This window comes from Stegodyphus dumicola, chromosome 5 (assembly GCF_044657685.1).
Source record: "Stegodyphus dumicola isolate Sdum_Otavi_A_Nest chromosome 5, ASM4465768v1".
NCBI lineage: Eukaryota > Metazoa > Arthropoda > Arachnida > Araneae > Eresidae > Stegodyphus > Stegodyphus dumicola.
In genome coordinates this window covers 162162584-162178504 of record NC_140772.1, presented here as the reverse complement: position 1 = coordinate 162178504, position 15921 = coordinate 162162584, and the positions used below count along the sequence as shown (strand labels likewise).

Genomic DNA, 15921 nt, shown 5'->3' with positions numbered 1-15921 from the left:
GTATTAAAAAAAAAAAATAAAAAAAAAAAAAAAAAAAGGTCATAATGTCTGAAAGAAATCAAGATTTTTTTTTATATGTGGTATAAATGCTCTTATTTGTTACAAATGTCTTCTGGTGTTATACAAGCTGTAGAATTCCTTCTTCTTAGAAGCTTTTGATATCTGCCACAGAAACTCAATTTTTACATCTTTTGCAGCATGCAGGCACCCTTTTGAATAGCTAAAACCAGACATTAAGTTTGAATTTTCAAATTGAGTTTGGTGAATTGCTCACATTACTAGTTCATCATCAGTTGTTTCACCAGATGAAAGAAGTTTGAACAAAACATCATGCAATGATATTCGCTGACAAAGCAGCGTCAAGCAACAGCAGAGCATTTTCATTGACAGTGTGATACTTGGCCCTAGACAGTAAAACATAGGTGATAACAAATCATATTGGACACATTTAGATGAAACAGACACACCGGGAATCTCAAGAAAGTCGAGTCATGGTCTCAACCAAAGAAAAGAAACAAGAAAATGCCCCAGAAAGACAGTTACATTATGTTTTTATGAAAAGAGTTTTCTCATCCGAACGATTACATTTTTCTCGTTTTCCATCTATGGTGTCCATTCTCCTTCATGTGGCTGCAGTAAAATCAAATATTAATTCCCCCCCTTTTTTATGTAGGTAAATGGGTTAAATTAAATAAAATTGTTTCCACAAGGGTAAAAAAAATACAGTACAAAGTCCGTAATCCGGACATCCATTATCGGAATGATCTATAATCCAGACCTCAAAGCCACAAACTAACGCATGTGTGTAAAGAATGCACATACATTACGCGCATATGCTTTACGCATGCGCGTGTTGAAAGAAATGTTTAAAGAAGTTAACAAATAAATATGAAGCTCTCTCTCTCTCTCTTTTTTTTTTTTTTTTTTTTTTTTGTGTGTGTGTGTGTGTAAAATTTTATACCCTTTAGATCATAATTGCTTTTTATTTCATAAATTACGGTTTCATATTTTTAATAGTATGATTTCTACATGCCATCTGGCCAGGTTTAAATTGATGATCTATAATCTGGAAAAAACCTCTAATCCGGAATCGCCGAAGTCCCAACGAGTCCGGATTACGAACTTTGTACTGTATTGTGTTTCCCAGGTGAAATGTGATGCTAGGGACTGTATCTTACTATTTAAAAATTTGCTTTACTGTAGCTTGGGATACCTTTAAGAAGTATGTTTGTTTTTCCTTTCACAAAAGAACTTCAGAAGTTTAATTTCGTGCTATAATTTTCAGTGGCGTATTTTCTATTATAGGGCAACACAGTTTTCTGCAAAATGATATGCAGCGACTTCCCCCCCCCCCCGGGAAAAAAAAAAAAAAAAGGAGACATAAGGAAGCCTTCAAACAATCAGTGATAAAATTTTGACTATTATTTGAAAATTTTTTTTTTTTTTTTTTTTTTTTTTTTTTTTTTTTTTTTTTGGGGGGGGGGGTTTGTTGTGTCCAGATATTATGGTAAATCTATTATGATGAATAAAATTAAACTGATAAATACATGAGCATATTTTAAATGTCTTGACTTTAGATTAAAAATTAATATGTCATTAAGGGAGCAGACAAGACATAAGGCAATTCTGGTAGTGTTTTTTTTTTTTTTTTTTTCTTTGGGGAAAAGGGGGTAAAGGCTTGGGAAAATGTTTTTGAACCTGGAAAAGAGTATTTAAAGAGCTACTTTCTTAACATTAATTGAAAAAATTAGCTTGTGCACAAAAGTACTGTTGCAAATTTTACATAAGCAATCATCTATGGCCCAAGAACAGTTTAGTCTTTTAATTAATTCCTATAGGACAAATTTATATTGGTGTGTGACCAGCCCTCAGAAATGAATTAAAATCCTGCACCAAGGTTTTGTTGTATTCCAAATGCATGTCTCAGATTTTTTTGCTGGAGTTCCAACACTTATTGCTCTTATGAAACTCTATAACATAGTACAAATATAACTTCTCACACATCTTTTGTGCAGAATTCTGTCATCTATGAACAATGTCAGTCTCTTAAATGTCTTTTCATGCTTTCATCTATTCATCAGCATACCACATAGGCATGAAATAAATACCATTGCCACCGTATGGTTGTGTTTCTGCTATCTATAAAAATTAAGTACAGTCAAAAGTCGTTAATTCAGACGCCCATAATCCGGACCTCAAAGCTACAAACTTTCTGTGCATGCGTCGCGTTGGCATTTACGCGTGCATGTAAGACCTTTACGGCTGCGAATATGCGTGTGCGCATGTGCATAATACGTTTATACATGTGCGTTTAATGTATAACGGACAGTATAACCTAAGCTAAAATGATCTAATTCAGTTAATGTTGCAGATTGCGTTGTTCCTTAATCTTCAAATTGGATCCGGCTTATTATTTTTTGCAGACCGTTAGAGCAATTTTATAAAAGTAAGCTTGAACTTTCGATTATGTCAAATAGATTTTTTCATATAAATTTTCTAATATGTAAAGGATCTACAAAGTGAAAGTATGTTTCAAAATCCAAAATCTGTTTATCAATTTCGCGCTGCTCTGCGGCCGGGGGGGAGGAACGTCGCGACGAGCAATGAACTGGAAGTTGATCTGTCAGCACTATCCTTATCTTCAGGGCAGATGTTTTTATTTTATTTGGCTTGTAATTCCTTACTAAATGCAGTATTTCATCTCGATGTACTCCATCTTTGATATGATTTAAATCAAGTTCCTTGACATTATAATTCGCTTCTGATAGTGAAGAAAGTGACACAGAGGTTGTTGAAAACGAAAAAATTTTGATTGACAAATTAGTCGGTATTTTCGACATAGCATTTATAGGACTTGAACAGTGACTTTGTAACTAAACAAGAAATTATGTCTGTTTAATAGAATTAAAGCGAAAGTATTATCGCATAAAACGAAGCAACTTAAACAACTTACATTTAAAGAAATGTTTAATAAAGTAAACAAATATTAAGCTTTTTCTTTTTGTAAATTTTGATACCCTTTAGATCATATTTGTTCTTTATTTTATAAATTACGGTTTCATATTTTTAATTTTGTAATTTCTGCATGCCATCTTACCAGATTTAAACTGATGATCTATAATCCCAAATCGCCGAAGTCCTGATGAGTTTGGGTTAACGACTTTTGACTGTATACATTTTTCCATCCTGTAGTGATATTTAAAAAAATGTAACTGTATTATCTTTTTAATGAAATGTAATTGGTTTCAAGTAATATGAATGCTGAATCAGATTCTTTATACTAAGGGTTGAACTGCCTGCTTTTTAATGTCCAGAAATGCAGTTTACTTGTTCCTGTGTCTTTGCTTACCTAAACATTATTTGAGAAAGGGAAGAGAGGAAAAGTTATTTTTGTATATATGATGCAACAGAATGCTGAAATTCTAAGCACTTATTCTCATCTGGGTATATATGACAGGGTTCGTAGCGGTCCTTATAAGTCCTTATATTTGAAAATAAAATATAAAGGCCCTTATAGGTGCTTACTTTTTCTTTAAAGTGCCCCCCTTTCTTCAGTCCTTTTTTTTTTATTATTTTTTAAACTTTGTGCACGAAGAGTACACACAAGTGCCCGTTGTTCTATTGGTCAAAGAATTGCGAAAGCAGTAGAAAATTCCGCTACATTCGGCATTCCTTTCCTCCCACCCAAATACTACACACGTTTGAATTTCTATCAATATCTTAAAAATTTGCATTCTCGTTCTGCTTGGTCAGTTCATATTCGTGTTTATTGTGATCATTATGCTTATATTATGAGCATATGTATGAATGTTTATAATAACATAGTTGCAGTAACTGCTGAAGTATAGTAAACTTCCAATTAATGGTTGTGATTTAACACAGATTAGCTTTCTAAGGAATAATATTTGGAATGGCTTAAATAAAGGGAAAGTAATCGAATAGTCAAAATAATTTCATTTTTTTTGGCCAATAAATTATACAGTACGAAGGTTGGGAGGTCTCCCCTTTCTCCGCAAAATCTTGAATATTGAAACTGTTACAGTTCGCTGCAAAACAAGCAACGGACTTTTTTTTCGGGGGGGATCACTTTCCAATCTGGATTGAATAGGACTAAAAGTTCTGCGGTCTACCAACCCAAGCGAAGAATGATTCTATTCCGGAAATTTAACGCCATCTGTTGAAAATTTGAATGAAAAACACCCCAGTTATTTAGTTCTTTTTTCTCCCAATACCGGCAGTTGTTGATTCCGAGTGCGTAATATCACGTAGGGAAGAATTACGGCGCACGTATTGCGCAATAATGTTTGCGATATTTTGCAGAGACAATTAATTTTGATGTTCAGTCCGAGATTTGTTTATGAGCACTTAAAAGAGTTTTACTGTGCTTGTCAAGCGGAATATTTTTTAGTTCCGTTGGTTTATTTTTATATGATGCACATATTGAAATGTCAAAAGCATTTATTTAGTGGAAAAATCTAATGAGCGGCTACAGTCTACCCCCCCACTCCGCTCCTTCAAGTTAACGCTCGACTGTCCGAATATTCGCCAATTTCCAAGTATGCGGGTTAGTTAAGCTTTTACTGTTAAAGATGACTGCATGAAGCAAATTTCTGTCTTCTGATTACAGAAATGTTACAGAATTACAATGAAAATTTAGAAAATGTTCAGAATTTAGATTTAAATTATTTAAATATCAATATGAGTGGAAAAATAAATTGTATTTATTATTAGGTAGGTTCCAAGCGAATACAATAAATATGCCTTATTATTATTTATTTTCTCTATTTTGAACTGAAATTTCATCATTAAATCTTGTAATATAGTTAAGTTCTTCATAGTTTTTTTTTCTCTCATTGTAAACTGAACTATTATTTAAAAATTAAAAAAAAAAAAAAAAAAAACTGAAATTTTTCAGATTTTAAATTACGTCCAAAGGGGCGTTTTTTTAACGTTTTGAGTGTTACCTTTATTTATTAAATATCATGTTCTTTGCACTTAAACCATAAAATTCAGTTCAAGAGCAATATCGCAAAATAATGTTAAATTAAGCATATCTTTAGAATTTCCGATATACACAGTCTCGCGAGCTGGAGATAAAAGTATTTTTTTTCTATATAACGTTGCCATTTCTCACTTTTAAAGCATTGAGTTTGTAAATCAAAAATTCGTTAAAGTTTTACAAAATATAAAATCTATAATAAAACAAATTCCAAATTTGGGATTTCAGATGCCCATATTCGCAGTAGGATTTCGTCATTCAAAATTCGATGGCTCTATGTACCATTGTTTTATCACAATGCGAGAAATAGACAATCATTTATGCAGATTTTTCATTATTTAATTTCTTCAAATATAATGCAGGACTCTAACATTTTGTGGCAACAGTTTGAAAAGTGAACCGACGTTTATGAGTCCGACGCAAAATGCCAAAACGAAAGCAATAGTCCTTCGGGACTGAAATCCCTTTGGACTAATTATTTTCCATGGTTGAGGTAATGCTTATTCTCTGTTAATAAGTACTTCATTTCTCATATTTTAAATTACAAGTCTAATTTTTAAGGTTATGCAGTTGTGTATGATGTAATTAGGCAGGTGCTTATTTTTTTTCTTGAAAAGTGCTTATAGGTGCTTATTTTTTTAACTAAAATGTGGCTATGAACCCTGTGTGATGCCTTTCAAATAATATCCGATTTAATTTAGTGTGTGGTTTGAAGCACATTGCATATCATGGTTTCCAAAACAAAAATAGTTTTCTCAGTATTTTGGGATTATCCCATCGATTATTTTCACCAAACCCCGTATTATCGCCAAAAGGTAGCTTCTATGCCAATAACCACAAATAACTGTGTAATACTTGACTATGCAAGTTAGCTTTCTTTAGCATGTTAAAATTACTGCTCTTTTTTTTTTTTTTTTTTTTTTTTTTAAATCTGCTACAAAATTATTCGAATTAGGGATTTGCCTAGCACCAAAGAGAGTGTAGTGGCATATTTTCAAGAATATGGAATCAATGGCCACGATATGACATTGTATATCAAAAGTGATAAGCAATGGTAGTGCGATAAACAAGTAGCTATTCGAAAAGGCACGTGGTTGGGAGGCTTACAACTCCCGTTTCTGGCTGCCCTCTGATTTATTAACTACTGGTCACAAAAGTTAACATCGATTGAATGAGGAGAAAATAGCTAGATTTAACAGGAAAGACAATTGTTGATTGGAACAATTAAATGAGGGAAGTGTGCACTTGTAGCCTTCTACAACATGATACTAAACAATCAGGTCCAAACAAAATTGTAGAAATGGGCGAGAGCCTTTTTACAAAGTGCAAAAACCAGGTCGGTCATATTCTTCCAAAACAATGGATATTTGGGGGACTCTGCCGAGAGACCAATGAGTATTTCATGATAAAGGTTCCCAATCGAAATGCAGTAACTCTAGTGGCTGAACAACATTGCAGAAGGAACTGCAGTTTTCTCAGACTTGTGGTAAAGTTACAAAAACTGATAAATTGGAAGCAGCGAGATTCCAACACTTTAAAGTGAATCGCTGATATAATTTTGTGGATCCTGAAACTGGTACGCATACACAAAGTATAAAACAATTGTGGAGGTTGTCAAAATGAAGAAATAAATAACACTGCAGAACTACCACAAAAACACTTGGATTCATATTTAAACGCATTTATGTGACGGAGAGTGCATGTGTGTACTGTTTAAAAGCTATCACGGATTTTTGGCGGCCGAAATGGTTTATAATAATATATGTGGTTAGAATAATTCAGTGTGTAATTATTAAAAAAAAAAAAGTTTTTACTTTTTGATTCTATTTATTATGTACAGTCAAAAGTCGTTAATTCGGACACCCATAATTCGGAATGATCTATAATCCGGACCTCAAAACTAAAAACTTTCTGCGCATGCGCCGCGTTGACACATGCATATGCGCGCAAGTGCAGAATACGTTTTCGCGTGCGCGTTTTATATATAATGGACGTATAAGCTAAAATTATCTAATTATCTATTTCAGTTAATGTTGATGATTGCGTTGTTCCTTAATTTTCGAATTGGATCCGGCTTATTATTTTTTGCAGACTGTAAGAGCAATTTTATAAAAGTAAGCTTAAACTTTCGATTATATCAAATAGAATTTCGGATATATATTTGTAAATATATAAAGGATCTAAAGCGAAAGTATGTTTTGAAATCCGAAATCTGTTTATCAATTTCACGCTGGCGCTCGGCGCCTAATGAATTGGAAGTTGATCTGTCAGTACTATCCTTATCTTCAGGGCAGATGTTTTTATTTTATTTGGCTTATAATTCCTTACCAGGCTTCCGATAGGGAAGAAAGTGACAGAGGTTAGTGAAAACGAAAACATTTCGATTGACTAGACACAGCAATTATAGGACTTGAACAGCGGAACTTTGTAACTGAACAAGAAATTATGTCTGTTTAATAGAATTAAAGAGAAAGTATTATCACATGAAACGAAGCAAAACTTAAACAACTTACATTGAAAGAAATGTTTAATAAAGTAAACAAATAAATATTAAGCTTTTTTTTTTTTTTTTTTTTTTTTTTTTTTGTAAATTTTGATACTCTTTAGATCATAATTGTTCTTTATTTCATAAATTACGGTTTCATATTTTTAATTTTAGAATTTCAGCATGCCATCTTACGAGATTTAAACTGATGATCTATAATCCGGAAAAATCGATAATCCGGAATCGCCGAAGTCCCGACAAGTCCGGATTAACGACTTTTGACTGTATTAGTATACTTACATTTTATTATTATTATTATTAGTCCAAAGGGGTTCCTTCAGGGCAAATTTTCATTTTGGCGTTTTACGTTGAAAACTTTTAAAAGACTGTATCACTTTTCAAATTGTTGCCGCCAAATATTATTGCTCCGTATTATATTTAAAAAAATTAAGTAAATAAGAATCTGCATAAATACATGTATGTTTCTCACGTTGTGATAAAACAACGGTACACAGAGCCATCAAATTTTGAGTGACGTAATCCTCCTACGAATATGGGCATGTGGAAGACCAAATTTGAAATTTGGAATTAGTTTTATTATCAATTTCATATTTTGTAAAACTTTAACGAATTTTTGAATAACAAACTCAATGATTTAAAAGCCAGCAACGGCAATACAGGGAGGGGGGAACTTTTTATCTCCAGTGCGCGGAATTGTGCATAGGAAATTGTAAAGATATTCTCGTTTTAAAATTGTTTTGCGGTAATGCTGTTGAACTGAATTTTATGGTTTAAGTGCGAGGAACATGGTATTTAGTAAATAAAGGTAACACATAAAACATTCAAAAAAGCCCCTTTGGACGTAATTTAACACCTGAAACCTTTCTTATTTTTTATGTTTTTATTTAATAAATTTAATGTGTTTAGAATGTTTATTTCGGAAATTGCTTTTATGTTGGCTCAAAAGGCTTTGAGCATTTTTGTAAGCGTTTGCAGGTCGATGGGAAAATCCCAATTTGGTGAACTGGCAATTTGAAAAGTGTGCATGGGGCAAAAAGTGTTGAGAACCCTTGGTTTGGCATATGCAGAATTATAAGAGCAAACATTAGGTGGAGTGTCAAATTTAACTTTGCCACAATGACAGCATGTTGTTAAGTTTTGGGCCAGAAGCATATTTTTTTTTTTTTTTCAGGTATTCAGGATATAGATGGTGAAAGATTATCTATTAGCTTTCATATTGCATTGTAGAATTAGTTATTTTTAGAATGTTAAATTGTATGTTTGTTTGTAATTTACATGTTGAAATTTATAATTTCAACGGGCGGCGCCATGTTAAGTTAGAATACAGCGTCACCTATTGGACAGGGAGAGAAACTCTCACTTGGCCATCTAAATTCGGCTAAGCAACATGCCAGAGCATGTATTAGATCTGAATTTAGTTAATACTGTAAATAAATTAGTTAGTTCTTTTGCTATACAGTCCACTCATTATTTTATAATCATAGTATATGTTTATATAATCAGTTTGCAAACGTTTCCAAATAACCTGAATGAATTTGATAATAACTTGCCATTTAGAAAGTCTAATATCTGTAAGATGAGACAAATCTGGTTCAGGATATGAAGTAATTGAACGTCCAATTAAAAAATGACCCGACGTTAAGGCTTCAAAGTCATTTGCATCTATTGATAAAGGTAAATTGGACGAGAATTGAGAATACCTTCAATCTGTGTGACAACAGTCCAAAATTCTTCTAAATTTAATTTATAACTGCCAATTGTACGCTGAAGATGATATTTGAATGACTTAATACCTGCTTCCCATAAACCGCCAAAATTTGGCACTCTAGGTGGAATCAGTTTCCAATTTATATCTTCAGATGTTAAGAAATCTGCTATGTCAGAATTAGAATTAAGGACTTAGCTATGCAATTTTTTTTATTCTATGCAATTTAGTTCTGATTTTGCACCAACCATATTAGTACCGTTATCTGACATTATGGTATTACATTTTCCACGTCTAGCAATAAATCTTTTAATCGTAGCAAGTAATGAATCTGTGGTTAAATCAGTTACTACCTCTAAATATATTGCTTTAGTAGCTAAACATATGAATATAGCAACGTACACTTTTGAATAATTACCTTTTCTCTGATTTTTATACTTAATGAGGAATAGACCAGAAAAATCGAGTCCACAAGTATTAAATACAAATCCTGGGTTAACTCTCTCACCAGGTAAATTTCCCATAAGTTGTTCACATACAACTGGTTCAACCTTAAAACATGTTACACATTCATGTACAACCTTTCGAGCTATATCTCGACCATTAATAACCCAAAATTTACTACGAACCTGATGCAATAGCGCTTGAGCATCAAGATGTAAATATTTAACATGATCTTAAATAAGGGAATTAGAGTTCACATTTAAATTAACTAAGTCATTATCCTTAAGTTTGAGTTCTTTGACGTATTCCACATCATCCATATCAGATGAAATTACTTCACGAGGATTAGTCAAAAACCTCTCCTTAGTCAAGAAAGTTGGTCCATACCACCATAAATCATTATGAAAAAGATCTTTAGGTTCAGCTGCATGTGATATCAAATCAGCTGGATTATTGTGAGTGCTAAACTACCACTCATGAACAGCAGTCATGCTTCGAATAACAGATACTCTATTAGCAACAAATGTCTTTAGCTGATAAGGTTCCTTCTTAATCCATGATAACACTATTGACGAATCGGTGAAGTAATAAACCTTGACTGTAGGCAGCTGAATGGCCTCTAATATTCTTTTCATTAGTTTTACCAACAGAACTGCACCACAAAGTTTCAAACGAGGAATGGTAATTGACTTCAGAGGTGACACACGAGACTTGCTGCACAGAAGTCTTGATGAACATTCATTTAAGATGGCATACATTTCACATAAATTGCAGCACCGTAGGCTTTCTGACTAGCATGACAGAATCCTATAATTTCTATTTGCTGTAATCCATTGGTTAGAACAAATCTGGGGATGCGATAACCGTTGACTATTTTTAGACTATGCAGAAATTTTTTCCATTCCTCAAAGTAATTTTTAGGAAGAGGTGTATTCCAATTTAATTTTAGAAGCCAAAGTTTTTGTAGAAATGTTTTAGCTTTTGTCATAACAGGTCCAATTAAACCTAATGGATCAAAGAGGCGACCTATTGTTGATAAGACATCTCTTTTCGTTCCTGTTTCTTCAAAGTATCTTTAAATCGTAAGAAAAACAGTCTGTAGACGTATTCCTTGACATTCCTAAGGCCTTTGTAATCTGAGGCTTATCCGTAACTTGAAAGGTGTAATCCTGAGTTGCACTTTCTTTATTCTTCAATAATTCTGCATTATTTGAACACCATTTGTGTAACTGCATTCCACCATGTTCTAGAAGATGGGTTAACTGTGTCTGCAACTCCTTGGCTTCTTGCAGCATATTAGCGCCAGTGATAATGTTGTCCACGTAACAGTCCTTCAGTATGGCTCTTGAGGCATGAGGAAAGTCAGTTGCTTCATCCATTGCTAACTGCTTCAGGACCCTTGTTGCAAGGAATGGTGCACTTGCTGTTCCGTATGTTACAGTCCTTAGACGATAAGTCTGCACAGGACTACCAACTGATTCTTTCCACAAGATCAACTGCAGGTTTCGTTGAGATGGTTCAATAAGTATTTGTCTGTACATCTTCTGAACATCAGCTCCTAATGCATAGTTGTACTTTCGAAATCTAATAATAGAAAATAAATTTTTTGAGGTATTCACCCCTTCATTAATATTGAATTCAGTGATTTTCCATTGCTAGTAGCCACTGATGCATTAAACACAACGCGAAGCTTGGTAGAGGTTTTCTCTGGCCGATAAACTCCATGATGACTGAAATAATTGCAAGTCGATGTTTCAATTTCCTGAACTTCTTCCATGTGATTTAGATCCTTATATTCCGTGATAAAATTCTTATATAATGTTTTCATATTCGAATCACTTTCTAGTCGATTCCACACTTGATGCAATCTTTTCTCAGCCTGCGTTTTTGATTCTCCTAATTCTACACCTTCCGTTATGGGTAATTGAACTACTTCCGTCATTTTGTCTATAGTGAGTACGCCTGAAATGTTCTTCACAGTATTTTTCATCTTCACTCAAAGCATCCTTGATATTTTCAATGGATTCAACTTCCCAAAATCTCTGCAAAATTTCTTGACTCTTTTTTCACTATATAGAACTAAACCGCAATAATTTACTTCCGAGTTACTCTTGCATGCACCAGACGCGATATATCCAAAAACTGTTTCTTGGAATATCAACGGTTGATTTTCTAATTGAAATTTTCCTTGTTTTAAAATCTCAAAGAACAATTCGGCTCGTAATAACATATCTATTTTGTTAGGTGTTCCAAATTGCGGATCCGCTAATTCAATATCAATGGGAATATTTAATGACTGCACATCTAAACTCCTTGATGGAGCTACACTGGTTATTTTAGAAATAACTAAACAATTAACTGATCTTACATATGTTAAATCCTTATTCGAAATCTGTACATCTAGTTGATAATTAATATTTATAACGTTCGCATTAATTGCCCTTATCAAGTATTGTGCAAACTGGGATTCTTTTTCCTTCGGAATTGCAAACATATATTATTGCAGTCACCAATAAGATGTTTTTTCTGCCTGTCAAAAGACGACTTGATTGATTTTTATTAGAGACATCTGCGTTCTTGTTTATAATTTCATTTCTTGTTTATAATTTAATTTTGTCACTCCTGTTTTTGTTTTGTCTAATTTATGTTAGATGGAGCCATTTCTGAGCAGGGGATGTATTGATGAATGGTGTTTTTTATGGCATTCCGAACATCTGAACTTAGAATTGCATTTTGCGATTAAATGTTCATTACTGAGACAGTTTAGACACAGTTTATGGCTTTTAACTATTTCATATCTTTGATTTGGATTTAGTTTTAAAAATGAATCACATTTATGCAGCGGATGATTGTTATTTTTACATATAACACAAATCGAAACACTATCGTTTTTAACCATCAGAACCTTTGATTTCGAACTTTTTTCTAACGGATATTTCACTTTATTAGTACTACGGTCAATGTTATCCAATAACTGACATCTTTTCTCTAAAAATGAAATTAATTCATCAAACGTAGGAGCTTCCGTAGCATTAATGCTTAGTTCAAATTGTTTGCGCGTTTCAAAATCTAGTTTCTGAAGTACAATATTTAATAACAGAATATCGGATAAATTATTTTTCTCTTATTTTAAAACATTCAAAGCCCTAATGTTTTTAGTAACATTATCTATTACATATCTTATACCTTTAGACGATTCGAATGTTAAAATACGTAAATACATGATTGACTTTATATGCGTCTCAATTAATATTCTTTTATTTTCATACCTATCTTGGAAGAGCTTTAAATAGAGAATTAAAAGTATCATCAACAGTTTCAAGATTTTTTGCTTCATCCGTTAATGCAGCCTTTAAATAGTAGAGTTTCTGAACTTCTGTCAGTTGAGTGTTATTCACTATGATGTTTTCGAATTGAAGCTTAAAATTATTCCATTCGGTATATTTACCAGAAAATTTAGGAATTTGTAATTCTGGCAAACATACTTGTACTTTAGGATCAAATTTACTACAATCATTTTCATTTTCAGAACGAGCGATAGATGATAGAATTTCCGTAATTCTTACCTTTAGTACTTCAGTTCTTTCTATTTCTTCATCAATAGCTGTGACATCTTCTTCATTAACGCTTTCGAAATGTCTATTCCTTAAGTTTCTAATATCTATTTGAATGCTTTGAAGTGATTGATACTTTATTTGAATTTCATTCTTATTCGAACTATCATCATATTCCTTCACTACATTTTCTAACCTAGTTTCGCTTTTAACGAAGTTTTAGTTCTATCTAATGCCAGTATTTTGTTCATTTCTCCGGTTCTGCTGACCATATATTATGATTCTAAACTAATGAGTGAACTGTATAGCAAAAGAACTAACTAATTTATTTACAGTAATTAACTAAATTCAGATCTAATACATGCTCTGGTATGTTGCTCTGCCGAATCCAGATGGCCAAGTGAGAGTTTCTCTCTCTGTCCAATAGGTGGTGCTGTATTCTAACTTAACAGGTGGAATATCAAGTTTAACTTTGCCATTTATTCTTGATAAATTCGTAGTCACTAACAAATGAAAGTGTTCTTATTAAATTTTAAATAATTAAAGGCAGATACTCTTTTGCTTCTAACCAAGCTTCTGGCACCCTTTGAATGCATGAACATGATATGTCAACATATTACAAGACTAAGAATATATGTCGCCGACTGGCTGACGTTTTTTTTAATAACATAACTTGTTTTTCTTGATTCTGTTTTCTTAAACTGGATTGCCTGCTCGTAATAGGTGTTTCTATATATGCCCTCTAATTTAAATAATTATGTTCATCTAGCCAGGCAACCCCACCCACAGATTGAAAAATCAACCAAATATGTACTTCAGGAAGTAAAAAAAATTGCTTATTGCCTGAAAATATGGATTGCAAAATCATACGTGCTTAACTGCAAGCAGCAGTACTTTTTTACAGTGTATTTTATGAAAGTATGAATGCATTCTAATTTAAAGATGTTTGTTTGCAGAAAATATTTTTCTTTTGAGCAGAAATAAAATCGTGTTTTGCAGGAGTTATAAAAAGTATACATAAAAGCAAAGCTTAGCATTTTTGCGGCGTAACAAAAGTGTTCATTTCTAGAAAGCTTTGACAATTTTGTATGAGCCAAAAATGCTGCTTGGTAGATTGTAGATGAGGCTAATTTCCAGTATAAATTTTAATCTTAGTGTAGAAGTTTTATATTTTCATGCAGTAAACGAGAAGTTTGATTTTCTGTAAAAAAATTTTCCAAAATGTCATTCAAAATATTGCTTCGGTATACAACTTTAAAAACCTAGTAAAAATTATCTGCCTCTTTATGTAATTGGTTAATCATACCTTTATTATTTTTTTTAAAAAAGGGGGGCTTGCAAGTTAGAAATTGGGAAATTTAACCTCTGAAATCCGGTTTTGAATTATGGTATATAAATATGTAACAAATGTAATTATTGTGACAGAGTGAATTAAAGTTCAATAAATAATGTATGAGTTCATGAATTATTATTATTATGTAGGAAGCTCAGGCGTATGCTGATGAAAACGGACTACTTTTTATGGAAACTTCTGCAAAAACAGCCATGAATGTCAACGACATTTTCCTTGCTATTGGTAAAAGTTCTTATTTTATTATCATATTTATGTACATTAGCACCTCGTCAGTTTGACGCATGTGCTTTATATCTGTAACTATTAGCAGAACCTTTAAAAGAAATTTGCGAAAAATTTTTTTACTATTTTTTCTAACTTCTCTTACTTTAAAAAATATTTTTAAATCTATCTACTTCACTTTTTGGCTAATCCAGGTAAACTGTGTAACTTAATGCAAGTCATTTAGAAATGCTGATTGGTTTTTAATCATGCTTTTGTTATTTTTAATTCTTTTGGGGGGCTTAAAAAATTAAACTCGTCTTTTGAATTGCTGTGCAGTTTTTTAAGTTATTTATTTTTAAAGACTTGTGTCCATCTTTTAACTAATTTATTTGTACTTCAGTCGCTCAAACAGTATAGTGCAGGGATGGCTAGCCTGCGGCTCTTTGAAGGATTATTTGTGGCTCTCAATAAATGTACCTGAGTTCCCTTTTCGTTGTTGTGTTATTATATTTTTAAAAAATTTTATCGTTCTGTATGTGTTTCAAAATGTCTGGCAACAAATGTGCAAGAGTAAGCGCAACATTGTAACAAATTTCATTTCCATCCAAGTTAAGAATGATATAACTCATCGGCCGATTGCTTCTCGATGAATGACTATCTGCGATCTATGTGATCAACCGACTCCAGACCGATTTTGAATTTGTAAACTTTCGCTGCAATGGGCAGTTGACATTGTGCTTTGAAGGAAACAATTTGTATCATTCTTGCTATGGATATAATTTGTAATCTGAAATTTTGGATAAGTTAACTATAATTTATTTCGTAGTATGTAACACGTGTTATTGTTTTAATAACATAAAACTTGTATTTCTAAATTTATATATTTCCAGTTCTTTAAACAGTTCTTTATTATTTTAAAAATATAACAACAGAGAACAAAAATAATATATATATATATATATATATAATAATTTATTTCCTAAACAGTATTGATTAATTGATTATATTATCTCCTAAGTTTAATTAAAGTAGAATTATTTTAAAAGTGTGCATCCATACTGGTAAGTTATATTTTGAAAGATGTTTTGAAGTAATTTGAAAGCAAAATGTTAATAATGTTTTAACGGGGACTGGAGTTAAATCATCACGAAGAAT

General features: G+C 32.4%; 1 protein-coding gene across 2 annotated transcripts in view; it reads left to right on the top strand.

Annotated features, from left to right (window-relative positions):
• Rab5 (RAS oncogene family member Rab5) overlaps positions 1 to 15921 on the top strand; it is a 69785-nt gene that overhangs the window by 41652 nt on the left and 12212 nt on the right. For both annotated transcript variants that reach the window (XM_035354590.2, XM_035354589.2), the window contains one exon: positions 14691 to 14784. In XM_035354590.2, coding sequence (XP_035210481.2) covers positions 14691 to 14784 — 94 coding nt within the window. The remainder of the gene's footprint in view (positions 1 to 14690; positions 14785 to 15921) is intronic.